Source organism: Telmatherina bonti, assembly GCF_933228915.1.
Source record: "Telmatherina bonti genome assembly, chromosome: 8".
In the NCBI taxonomy this organism is placed as follows: domain Eukaryota; kingdom Metazoa; phylum Chordata; class Actinopteri; order Atheriniformes; family Telmatherinidae; genus Telmatherina; species Telmatherina bonti.
Window position 1 is genome coordinate 32,466,513 of NC_136626.1, and position 13,653 is coordinate 32,480,165.

The 13,653-nt window shown below is 45.2% G+C and overlaps 1 protein-coding gene across 1 annotated transcript in view; it reads left to right on the forward strand.

The window, feature by feature from the left end:
• Positions 1–11,979, forward strand: part of shroom2a (shroom family member 2a) — a gene marked incomplete at both ends in the record, with an annotated part of 41,362 nt that extends 29,383 nt beyond the window's left edge. The window contains 7 exons of the mRNA XM_079245486.1: positions 253–2,632; positions 4,146–4,231; positions 7,739–8,344; positions 8,831–9,370; positions 11,115–11,283; positions 11,361–11,633; positions 11,707–11,979. Coding sequence (XP_079101612.1) covers positions 253–2,632; positions 4,146–4,231; positions 7,739–8,344; positions 8,831–9,370; positions 11,115–11,283; positions 11,361–11,633; positions 11,707–11,979 — 4,327 coding nt within the window. The remainder of the gene's footprint in view (positions 1–252; positions 2,633–4,145; positions 4,232–7,738; positions 8,345–8,830; positions 9,371–11,114; positions 11,284–11,360; positions 11,634–11,706) is intronic.
• Between the last annotated feature and the right edge of the window lie 1,674 nt (positions 11,980–13,653).

Consider the following 13,653-nt stretch of genomic DNA (forward strand, 5'->3'; position numbering starts at 1 on the left):
TATGTCAATTATAATTAAACTAAATCAAATGTTTTAAGCCGTGCTTAGATGACTTTACTTCTGCTGCTGCATTTTCTGTCTGAACAAAGAAACGTTGGGAGGATCTGCGTCCAATCAGATGGACCTGAAATAAGCGCTAAGCTTGTTAAGCTGTTTGATTACCAGCAAGCGATGCTGTATTTCTACTTTAACAGAACAAAAAACAGACTGTTGTTTACATATGCTCACTTTGTAATCTCCCTTGACCTCCAGCTCATCGGCAACTGATCTGTCAGCCAGCTGGGAGCAGACAAACCTGTGCAGAGTGTCGGACCAGTTCAGCTCTCTGGGCAGCATGGACAGCCTAGAGCACGTCTCCCACTCGTATCCTGCCGGCCAGCTGTCACCTGCCAAGTCCAACAACAGCATGGAGCACCTCGGAGGAGGGAAGCGAGACTCAGCCTACAGCTCCTTCTCTACCAGCTCTGGTACTCCAGACTACAGCATCTCTAAAAGCAACGCTGCCTCGACAGAGAACGTGCTTTATAAAGTCACGCAGTGGGATGCAGGAGGAAAGCACAACAGGAACGGTCCGAGTCTGGCGGCAGAGGGAGTCCGACAGGATGACAGGCTTACATACTTCCAGATGCCAGGAGTTAGCTCAGGCCACGAAGGTCCGCACGCCGAGGAATCTGCCGGCTGCCGCCACTCCACCTCAAGCAGAACCAGCTTCGGACCTGTATGGAACGTCCCTGAGAAGAAGAAAACCACCTCCCCGTCTCCTCCCCCCCCTCCTCCACCTGCACGCAGCGATAGCTTCGCTGCAACACGGGGGCATGAAAGAGGGCTTGTTGTAGTGCACCCTGAAGGACCCGACTCTCACGCCGCCAGCAAGGCTTCTACCGAAGCCCGGCGCAGCCACAACATGTCCCCGAAGGTCGACGGCGACAGCGTTTACACGTCATCCGATAAATTCGGTCACGCCCAGTTCAGCTCCAGTAAACAGCCTTCCCACTCGAGCAGTGAAGCTCAGCAAGTCCCACATTTTAGCCAGCCCTTCCATCAAAGACACCACAGCGACAAAAGCACTTTTCATCCGCAGCCCTGGACCACATCCGCAGCGAAGCCGCAGAGTGTAGGTGGTTACTATAGCAGCTTGCAGGAGCTGCCCACCAACAGCTCTACGCAACACTTACACCAGAGCCAGAGGCGGAACCTGAGCACCGCCTCTGCAACCTCTGACCAAAACCCAGAGAGCGGTGGACATACCCGATACTACTGCTTCACTACATGTCAGCCCGCTCAGCCCAACTCCCCGTCGTTGTCGGGAATCCCGGAGGATCGGAGGACCGCTTCAGGTGTGGATCTGACGGAGAGTGGACATGAGTGGAGCTCTGTTTTCCCACAGACTGTCACCAAACTCAAGTATTCTCTGCCCCAACAGCAGCAACACTCCTCGCACAGTAAAGATGGTAGCATATACAGCAAGGTCCAGGTAACCACTGTCCCTGAAAACACTGCACCGAAGCCCAGCTCTGATGAGAGGGGAGCCCAGAAGGGGCACAATACACAAACCGCAGAGCCTCACTACACCAGTAACCCTCCAAACAGACGGTCTTTTCCCTCACAGCTCAGAGAATCGCCCCAAGACTTCAGACCCAACAACCAAGCGGGCATTAAGATCTGCCCCCAGGCGACGCCGATGCTTCACTCTCTGTCCATGGATGCCGCCGACATGGAGGATTCCCCTGAAAGAAAGCATGTGTTGCGCAGCAACCGCTTCGCGACGACGCTAAGAAACGAGATCCAGATGAGAAGAGCGAAGCTGCAGAAAAGTAAAAGTGCGGCTGCTCTTCCTGGTGATGAAGGTGAGGTGGAGGAAGTCTGGAAGTCCACTGAGAGCTCCACCCTGACATCCGCAGATGGCTCGTTTTCCAACACCTACAAAGATCATCTGAAGGAAGCACAAGCGAGGGTGCTGAAGGCCACCTCTTTCAGGAGGAAAGATCTGGAGCCGGTTTTACTGGAGCACTCTGCAGTCGAGGCCCTACCCAGCTGCCAGTCCTCAGCACACGCTCACAAAGACCTGAGTCCTCTGCCGACTGTCGCAGAATCAGTGGTGAATAATTCTGGGCTTTCCAGCGGTCAGGTAACTCGCATTGGCGGCCGGAAGCGCTTCCCCGCAGAAAAGAAGGTTCGATCTTTCTCTGAACCGGACAAAATCCATCATGTTGGCGTTAATGAAGACGCAGCGCTCACTGAAAAAGCAAACTCCTCTCTAGACCAGCAAAAACTCTTGAAAGAAATGGTAAAACCAGAATTCTTTAATCAAGCATCCCTTCGAAGCCACGCCAAGATCCAAGGCCTCGCCTCTAGCAGTGCGACAGAGAAGAGTACGAAGGGCAGGGAGTACACCGAGGAGCCGGGCAGTGCTCCTTACGCTACGCAGTCCGGCCAAGATCAGCACAGGTTGGGCACGTTTGCCGAGTATGAAGCAAGGTGGAACATCCAGAGGAAACCTGCAGAGAAAAAAGCATCTGGACGATACCGATCAGCTGACAACATACTGGATCCAGCATCGGAGGACAGAACCAAGAGCGCCTGTTTTCACGAGAGATCGCGATCATCACCTTCAGCAGACATCTACGGGCAGGTGAGGCGCAATGGACTCGATGTCTCAGGAGCACTAGATATTACAGGTCCTTTCGTTCAGCTGAGCTGATCATTAGTCGTTGTGTAAAAGTAAAATAAAAGACGTAAAGGAAATAAAAAAAAAAATTTTTAAAAAGCAGAAAACCAAAAGTCTAGTCAGAAACTAGAGCTGATATCTCGCCGACTCATTGCAAATATGAAAATACGTCATTGCATGTAGATAAAAGAGAAAGATCAACAATTAAACATGAACTATAACATTACATCACTCATAACAAGAGCAACATAAAAAATTAACTTCAAATATCCAGAACCAGATCTTTAGGACCGCGATGGACTGGCGACCCTTCCAGGGTCCACCTGCCTCTCGCCCAACGGTCGCTGGGAAAGACTCCAGCTTCCCGCCACTCTTAATCGGACTAAACGCTTTGGAAAACGAACGTATGGATGAAGATCTTTAGGACTTTATCTGTTACGTTACTTAATTATTTTGTCATTTACGATTTCACACTGAAGCTTTTTTTTGTGGTTAGAACAGCAGCTTCACAGTTTGACACGAGCAACAGATCTGCTTTGAATCATTGCATTCAGTCCGGTTGTGTTCATTAAATTTCCTCTGAATTTTCACATTTTCATCCCTCTTTTCAAACCCTTTCTGGACACAGAAAGAAAATTGCTTCTGATTTGTTGAATTGTGTTGCAGCCTGCAAAATCTCTTATTTCCCAACGTGTAATTTGATGAATAACAGGTTTTGTGACTTCACAATGTTTGTTTTTGTTAAGCAAACTCCACATACAGCAGCAAAAACACTGAATTTGTATTTATATACATATACTGAACAGTCAGGTAAAGTCCTTTGCTTTGTACAGTATTGCAATAGATTTTTACATATAATTACAGTTTATATAATTTATCCTAAATAATCTGTAACTGTGTCCATTTCAATTTTATTTGATTTTTTTTGTGGCTAATAGATGTTTTTTCCAAATTTTTTCCAGTTTATTTAGTGAATAGATCATTTGTTGGCAACAAACCATCTATGTACTTTTTAAAAATTTATTTCTGCATCCAGGAGCTGCTTTAAGGTTCCCTCGCTACACAAGCAAGTTGTATCATCAGCAAAGCAAACACACTCCAACAATTAAAAACATGAATCTTTAATAACCCAAAAGCAGAGTTGCAGCTTGGTTTTAATCATGTAAATGTTGCTGATGCATCAACCCTGTCAGCTCGTTGCTGTCACCACTGAAGGGAAGGCAACAAAGCAAAAGGCCAAGTCAAATATTAATCCATATTTGTACTTGGTGACACACCCTCAGCGTAAGACGGCAGCACCCACTTACTCACTGAGCTTCTTTCCTCCAGCAGAGAGAAACGAGGAAGCAGCAATATGACTTAGGAGAGATAAAAAGAGAAAAAAAAAACCCCACTGGGTTTGGGTTTTAGCTGGAAGCCTTTTGTCTTTGAATGTTTTTGCATGAGTGCTTCAGTGTTTGCTCAACCTCTTTTACAGAAGCTTCCAGTTCCTACAAGAAAGTGTGACACAGTATATTCCCAGACGGAGAGCAAACCTGCTGAACCGCTCAGCTCTGACACCCCGTGAGTACATTTCATTTCTTGGAAACACCGGTGGCTGTGAGAGCAAGGGTTGTTTATGTTGCTCTGCTTCTGAGCCTTATCAATGAAACGGGGGGGGGAACGACACTGAGGTCTTTATTATCTGCAGAGGCGTAACAGTAGCTCTGCCTTGGGGCAGCTGTGACGACAGAAGCCGTCTCTGTGGCTGCGCTTTGTGTCGCTTCGTAGCGCCTCGGTGGCGTGGGCGAGGCTTCTGACCACGTCTGTCACAGTGAGGAAGTGTTTCTTCTTCAGCCCTCTACTGGAATGCAGCGACGACCCAAGTTCAAGGGGTGCAGCCTGAAGGCATGATATTACCACCAATAAAACCTGTCTGTCAGCGTGATGACACTGTTACTCAGGCTGGGTATGCGGCTCCTCAGAATGCGGCGTTGTTTGGCACATCAGACCGGTTTTCCTCAGAAATCTGCTTCAGACATTTAGTTTCCGTCTGGATTTCTTGTAAATCTCTATTTGTGAAACTTCCTATTGAAACCTGTTGAAGTTATCCAGCTACGCTTTGTGTTGTCTGGCCTGTTGGCATGGCAACATAGTGAAGGTGGAAAGGATTAGATGGCTATGAAAAGGAATTACACTCTGAGGTTTAATGTAGCAGGATGTAATAAAAATCTGGTCTTAAAAATTGTTAGATGCACCTTGAGAAGTGTGGCGATACCAGACATGTCAGTTCATTGTTTGTTGAGCAAAAACTGGGGTAAAATAAAAGAGATTGTCCTTTTCTTTTGTTGTAATCACTTGGAATAGTGTTAAAAACAACAAAAAGCTCAGTAAACGTAGACCATTTATCACGAATTGAAATGAGTTTGAAGAAAGCTGCTTCTGATCAAACCTTGTTCTTTGGAAAGAAAAGACCAGACCAGAAATATTTGCCTCCAACGCACCACAGCAAACCCAGCATATAAGCACAAGCAACTCACGCCAGCTGTCAGGCATGATGATTTGGACTCATTCTGCAGACACAGGACCTGGACGCCTCCCAGTCATTTAGAGACCGCCGTGTTTACCGTCATATGCTGAAGTTAAAGTTGAACCCATCTGTCTAAAACCCCAAACTTTACTAAAACTGCTTAAAAGAAAACAAGACGATGAACCAAAACTCAGCAGCAGCGCTACAACAGAGTCATGGCGTTGAAATGATCCAAAGTCCAGCCCGATTCAGAGCTGATCCAGGACCATCAGAGAGCCTGAAAGCCCTGCGAACCACGAGGAAATGAAGAAAGATTATCGACTGGACCAGACATCCTGATAACCTGACACAGATAATGATGCAGCTTGTCGCTGCTGGACATAGTTCTGTTTACTCATGCTAGTTTAATAGTGACAAGGTTTAGGAAAGTCTGTTACCTCATGTTGAGCTTTGCTATGGAGCACAGATGTCCTGATCCATGAAACCATGAAGCAGCCAGAGGTTTTACTCCCCGTTTAGGACGACTTTAGCCACTTTCAGTGCTGAGGTTAGCATTTAGCCTAAATCCCTGCTGTGCAGCTTCGGATGCTGCTGTCAGCCCTGTAGATGTGTCCTGCTTTTATTCCTGTACCTGCACATGATGATAGCAAGGTGTAGTTTCCTGTCAGGCTCAGACTCCATCACGACTTGTGGAAATAACATCTCCAGCGATGGTTGGAAAGGCTGCTGTAAGCACGTTTAATAACTCCTCCTGTGTAATGAAGCTGCTTGTTACGATGCAGCTTCTTTACGGTGGATGAAACTGTGTTTTAACACAGATGGTTTTCAGCAACTCTTTGTTTGTAAATGCTCACAAATTATTATTTTTTTGTTTGTTTGTTTGTTTTAAATGCTGCTTTTAGTTTTCCAAGCTGCCCTCAGTACAGTAGGAGCTTCCTCCAGTCACAGATCAGGTGTTATCACAGAGAGATGAGGGTTTTAACTCCTCAGATGTGTAAAGTGACGCATTAAAGATGACTTCATGATGGTAGCAACCAGTTAGTCAGGAGTCTTTTCGCATTATCTAAACCGTCTGGTGAAACTGAGAGGTGTAGAGTAACCGAGTCATTGTTGAAGCCACGCCGTATGACACTGGCGTTTGCATTACAACAGCGCCGAGGATGTTATTGTCATTGACGAGGCTGGGAGGTGAGCTGGTGAGACGTGCTCCACCCAGATAGTGAAACTGATACAGGTGGAAAGAGACACGGAGCAGGTGGCTTCATGCACTCAGAGCCAGCAGACACACACGACACACACTTCTGATTTGGCGATGACTGGATTAAAACATCATGTAGGGTGAGTTGCTTTACATTTCTGTATCCGCTACAGATAAAAAACAGTTCCTGTTGGAGGATAATGTTGCAGTGTGACAGTATTTAGCTTTTCATCTTGATCATTTGATGCCTTCGCTTCAAAATGATCAAATTAAATCAAAATTAAACATCAGTTTGTTATCGGTGGATGGACGACATCCTACCAGACGTGGACGGACTCCCCAGATGTCGTTTCCTCACAGCAGCATCAACCCAGATACAGATGCCAGAATCCTAAAGTTATTAGTTTTTATTTTGGCATCAGTGGTCAGGGGAAGGGTTGTGTGTGTGTGTGTGTGTGTGTGTGTGTGTGTGTGTGTGTGTGTGTTTTTAAATGTTAAACACTTTGTTATGCTTTGATTTGATACTGTATTGATTTGATAAAACAGTTCAGTAGCTCGTATCCCCCCAGCTGGAAGCGGCATTAATCTCCTCTGGCATCGTGTTTCATGCTTCCACCACTTTCTCACACGGCGCTGAGCTGAAGCTGAGACACCATGGGGGTGGGGGGGTGAGCAGCAACAGTTGCTCATTGGCTAACTTGTCGCAGCTTGTAAGGATCCCAATCGGGAGCTTTGAGTTGCGGCGTCTGTCTGCCCGCCCGCGAGTCACTGTGTTTAACTTGTGACTGCAGAATCAGCGGTGCCTTGAATCAAAGCTGCGTGTTTTAGGTGTTAAACTCGGCAAACTGAATTTGTGTAGGAGGATGCACGGAGATGTAATCCGCGTGCACGAAGCTCTTTTCTGCACACAGAACCGCCCGGATGGCCCTGTTAATGACAGCTCTTCGCTGTGCTGAATGGTGAAATTACACTGAATGATGGAACACTTTAAGGTTTAAGTGTGTTTACACGAGCATCACCACCGGGCCTCTAATGACTCCCCAGACTTCCAACACCCAACGTCATCTCCAAAGATTTACACTGTAAATGTGATTCGGGCAGGAAAAAGCCATCCCGTCGGGCCTCTCTGCTCTGGAGGATTATTTATCCCTCTGTGCAGACTTTGTGGGAACTGAAATATTCCTCTCCAGGCTGCCAGCTGAGCAGCTACCAGGAAAGTGCAGAGAGGGAGACGTGGGTCGTGTCGTAGCGGCATAATCACAGTGGCTGCCGGAGATCCGCGGTGTATTATTTGAATGAGCTGCAGATGATAGCCCCCGCTGGCCCGGCTGTGTAATTAAAAGCTTTCTACTGTACTCCTCAGGTTCTCTGACAGCGCTCCAGGTGACTGCAGAGTGCGAGAGAGACCAGCAGAGTTTGAGAATTGCTCTGAGACACCCGCTCCGCCCATGACAGGAGCCAATCCTGACTGCAGACAGAGAGCTGCTCCTGCCACCGGCAACCACAAACCCAAGTCCTTCTCTCAGAGTCTCACTGAGCCCACCCCCTCTCCGCCTGTAGACCACAACCACACGGAGCCGCCGTCTGGGCCGAGGTGGAAGCCCTCTGCGCTGGAGAAGCCTCCCCCTTCCAGATGCCGGGAGGTCAGCTCCCACGAATCCCCCAGCAGTTCTCAGAGAGACGCCTTTGGCCGCTGCTCCCCTCAGACTGAACCGAACCCAGCCTTTTACCCCACCCACTCAGGAAAGGGAGACTCTGAGCAGGGCAAAGGACTTGTGGACAAAGGACAAGGGGCAGTACATCATCTATCAGCATCCAATCCTCAGCCTGCCTCCTCTCCCCCAGCTCCCTCCTACAGACCTTCAGGGCCGTCCGGCATGGAGAGGCAGCGCTCGCCCTCGCCGCAGTTTTCCCCACAGAGGCTCAGCGACAAGCCTCCAGTCTCCCTTCAGGATGAGGAACCGAACAGGTAAAGCTTTTCTTTCATCACGTCACGCACCGACACACTTCTGTGTCTTTGCAGCACACGTACAAAGAGCTCATTGAGAGTTAAGTTCCTCTGTAGACCCAACATGTGAGTGCTATCAAGCTGCGGTGAATTAGAGGGATTCTCTGCATTTTTACTGAAGCCACTGGCGGTGCAGAAAATGTCAAATGTTCTTGCTAAAGCCCCAGACATGAATCTCTTTGTTCGTTTTCTTAATTCCAAACAAATTGATATCATCTGTTGTGAAGCTGAGACCGTGCAGAAGGATCGTTGCAGCTCGCTGAAACCAAAGGGATGGAAGGAGTCCAGAAGTCTTGGATGTTCCAGCACCGACTGGGCATGGAAAAAATCTTAGTTGCCATCATGCCGTGAAACTTGACATGAAGGCATGGCTGGAATGGCTGCAGCTGGAGGTTTTTCTTCCCCCCGAGGAAAATGTTTTCATCAGTGTGTCTCTGTGTTTTTAAGGATGGAGCACGTGGTAGAAGACCAGAATACTGCGGCGAGGAAAGTTCCCATTAGGATTGTCCACTCGGAAGGAAACGCAGAGAAGGAGAATTCCTCGTTTTTGCAGCAAAGTGACCCCCCTGTCGTCGAAAATGAAGGTCGTGGCCTGACCAGGCTCGGCATTCTGGGGGCTTCAGGGCAGGACTCGGTTTTCTGTGCGTTCACCCGGCAGAAGGAGCCCGACGAGACGCCGGAGAGGGACACCAGCGTTGTCTCTGTGGTGGACGAGTCGAGCTGCAAGAGTCCGCAGCCCACCGACGAGCCTAGCAGCAACCGGGCTGCCGGAACCACCGAGGAGGAGGACCAGAAAAGAGAGGAGCTGGCCCGGGACATCATGGGAAAGGATAAATCTCTGGTGGATATTCTGGATCAGCGCAAGATGAAGACTACGATGGACATGATGGAGGGTATCTTCCCGGAGGGGGAGCAACTGTTGGAAGGAGCTCACCAGCGCAGGAAGGTGCCGAGCAAACAGACAAACTCCCGGCCCGTTGAGGAGAGGTGAGCCTTGCTCTGCAAGATGCAAACAGAATTACATCGATGATTAACCCTTGTAGGTCACTTTAGTTTATTATTATTATTATTTCTCAGATTATTCTTTCAGTTTCCATCTCAGGTCATTAAAAAACGTCCTTTCCAGAAAAACTTCAATAAGACAGATTGATCATTTTCCCACTTTTTGCACAAATCAATCAACTTAACTCCCGGTTGAAAGTGACAAATATTTTATTATTCAAATTATTTTAACGTTTAATGTTAATGTAATGAATGTTTTAACTGTATTAAGTAGAGCTGTGACGATATGCTTTCGTCCCGATTCGATTCAGATTTTTTTGGGTGCCGATTTGATTTAAATTGCGATTCTCACGATTCTTCAATATCGCTGATTTTTGTAGATTAAAAACCAAAAAATATGTACAAAACCTTTTTATATTTGCTCATTATTTTTCCTGATTTTGATTATAAAAAAACAACACAGCAGCCAGACCATCATTTTACTGCTATAATGCCCAAGAAGACAAGAAAAAAGATCAATAATAGTAAAAAAAAAATGACAAATATTTTATAATGGATTATTTTCATTTTTAAAAAGATTTATTTTTTTAACATAATCGATTTTAAAATTGTGAAGCAAAAAATCCTGATTCAATTTTTCGGTTAGATTTTCCCACCCCGAGTATTAAGTATTAAAGGTGCTAAAAACATTTATAAGGACGCTGTTTTTCACCTTTAAAGAAAACCCGTTTAACATGGATTATATGAAGAAATATAAATATTGTCTCTTTTTTTACTCCATTAAAAGAGCAACATTGTGATCAAGGTGATATTTATAGGACCAGGACAATATGAATTGTTAGAAAGTTGGTTTCTTTTATTCAGTTTGAAGAGGTTTTTATCTGGTTCAGGTCCTGTTTAGGAGGTTCAGGTTGTTTTGTTCAGATTTTGAATCAAATAAACTCCTGGATGAGAAATTTCTACATTAAATGAAGACAAAACAGAAATTATTCTGTTTATTAGAAAAGAGAGATTGTCAGTGTCTGTAAACATCCGAAGACTCAGGTTCTTAAATCCACTGGCAGAGATCCAAACCCTGCAGTGTCGATGGACTCAGTTCTGACTTCCAGCAGCAGCATCAAAGCTTTTTACCATCAGAAACATCGACAGAATGAAAAGTTTATTCTCCCAGTAAGACCAGTCGAAACTCCTCCATGCGTTGATCTCCAGTAGTCTGGATTACTGTAATGGTCTTTTCACAGGACTTCCTAAAAAGAGCATCAAACATCTGCAGCTCATCCAGATGCTGCTGCTGGAGCTTTAACCAGGACGAAGAGATCTGAACATGTCACACCAGTTTCACATCTTTACACTGGTTTCCAGTTTATACTGGTTTCCAGTCAGTCACAGGATAGATTTTAGATAGAATCCAGCATCTGTGTTCAGAGAAAATAAACCAAGCAGAGATCGATGATCCAGAGACTCAGGTCAGCTAGTCCGGGCCAGAATCTAGACCAGATTCTAGACCAGAGTCCAAACAGGTTCTAGGCCAGAATCCAGACTAAACACTTTTAAATCCAAGTTAAAAAATGTCTTAAGCAGGAAAGGTTTTATCCTGATGACTTCCAAGGGTTAAATAATCGATATAATCAGGTATTAAATGTAGAAATCAACCCAGATGGACATTTATACCAACTTCTCAGGTTTATAAGAGTTATGAGAAACTGTTTTTAAATTATTTACATTTCAGGGAAAAAGAAGACAGCCTGGCAGCGGCTGTCACCATGGTGACCAGCTCTACGTATTACAGCACATCTGCTCCTAAAGCTGAGCTCCTCATCAAGATGAAGGACATGCAGGAACAGTACGAGGAGGAAGACTCTGAGGATGAGCTGGACATCGATTTAGCCAACAAGAAGGTACCGGAGCCGCCTCTCTGACTCGTGGCTGCGGAGAAGATCGGAAGTTTAATCGTTTTGCTTTGTTTCTCCTGCAGCAAGAGCTGATCGACAGCCTCAGCAAGAAGCTCCAGGTGTTACGAGAAGCTCGGGAGAGCCTGCAGGAGGACATCCTGGACAACAACACCCTGGGAGACGAGGTGGAGGTCCGAGTCCAGCAGGTCTGCAAACCCAACGAGCTGGACAAGTTCAGGATGTTTGTGGGGGATTTGGACAAGGTGGTGAGCCTGCTGCTGTCCCTGTCGGGTCGTCTGGCCAGAGTGGAGAACGCCCTCAACAGCCTGGAGGAGGGCGCTACGGCGGAGGAGAGGGTGAGCAAACCACCGGAAACTCTACAGTCTCTCCTTTAAAAGTCGTGTCTTTATTCCTTTTTCTTTCCTCCAGCGAACGTTAGTTGAAAAGAGGAAGCTGTTGATCCGACAGCACGAGGATGCCAAGGAGCTGAAGGAGAACCTGGACCGCCGGGAGCGCGTGGTTTACGACATCCTGGCCAACTACCTTCCTGAGGAGAGCCTGACGGACTATGAGCACTTTGTGAAGATGAAGTCTGCGCTCATCATCGAGCAGCGCAAGCTCGAGGACAAAATCAAGCTGGGGGAGGAGCAGCTGAAATGCCTGATGGACAGCCTGCCCATCGACCAGAGGCTGGTCCTGTGAGGAGCGGTGGATACTGGTTCATCGGGGATTACCGGAGCTGAATGGGAACATTTTCAGGCTGCAGACAAGCGCTGTGGCCAGCAGAGGGAGACAAAGATCCGATCCTGCAGACAAAGTCTGTCGGATTAGGATTTTCTTTTTACATTATGAGCATGTCGTACACTTCACTTTTTTTTTTTTTTTTTTTTTTTTAACTGGATTGTAATGTTAGCAACACTTGGACTGAAAGTCTCTCCCAGTAACTCCTTTTCTTAAGAGATGCTGCTTCTTGTAGCGTTGACCAACCACTATGTAATGCTCCGAATGCCAGTTTGCTTTGTATGGTTTTTTTTTTTTAGTAATTTATTGTAGCCTTTTGGATCCACGCAGACGGGGGACAGTATTGTCATAATCACGCCACCTGATGCTGAACGCTACACGCCAGCAAACATATTTATCATGTTTTCTATCTCCTCCTGTAACCTTCACCACATGATCTGTAAAACCCAGATATTTCAGTAAATTCAACTCAGCCTCCCACTGAAATATCAGATGTTTGCTTTTTCATTGCAGCCGTTTTTACCTTCTTTCTATCGGAGTGTGAAGGCGGCGTTAACGTAAAAACAGATGTTTACAAAGCTTATTGCTTCCACCTGTCAGACGTATGCAGAATAAATTAAGTCACAACAACAACGGTTGTCTCAGTAGAAGCTCCTGCTGGTTTCCATGGAGATGAAGGGGTTTTGTGGTGAAGAATCTTTTACTGTGTTCACTTCTCTCTGGATCCTCGTGGTGTTTTTTTCCTGGCTTCTCCTCACTCTGAACAATAATGCAAATGTCCATCATCATCATCAGCTGATGACTTCCTCATGTATTCCTTTTTAGCTCCTTCTTCTACTCAGTTCCTCGTCAGACGTTGCTTTACTCATTCCCAGAAGAAGTGGGCCGCTGTCCGCTGGTTTTCACTGAAAGTAACGTTCTACTCAGTTCCCGTTCTCTTAACCAAAGCAGTGCTTTTCATTATAAATAGATCCCCTCTTATTTGTGAAGATAGACTTTATTTATTAATTAATATTTATGATAATAATTAATAAATATTAGATATATTTTTTCTTTATTATTTGTAATATAATAATTATCATTTTTTATATATATATATATATATATATATAATTTTATTTAATATGAGCTGATCATTACAGACAGGAAGCAGAACAATGTGCATCCTGAAGAAGTTAAACATTCCTGTTCTCTTAACCAAAGCAGTGCTTTTTATTATACATACATCCCCTCTTATTTGTGAAGATAGACTTTATTAATTTATTATGATTTATTATAATAATAATTGTTGTTATTATTGTATATTTTATTTTTGTTTTTTATTATTATTATTATTATTATTATTATTATTATTATTATTATTATTAATAATAATAATAATAATAATAAGAAGAAGAATTATTGTTATTATATATTTTATTTTATTTAATATTAGATGGTCATTACAGACAGGAAGCAGAACAATGTGCATCCTGAAGATGTTAAACATTCCCGCTCTCTTAACCAAAGCAGTGCTTTTCATTTAGACTTCTGTGTTTTGTTTTCTTTGAGCTGAGTATGTCGTTTTCATTTATTTGTGTCATTCAGCCACAAATAGAGCTGAATTATTACAAAGCATTTTCAGTGCTCCGATAT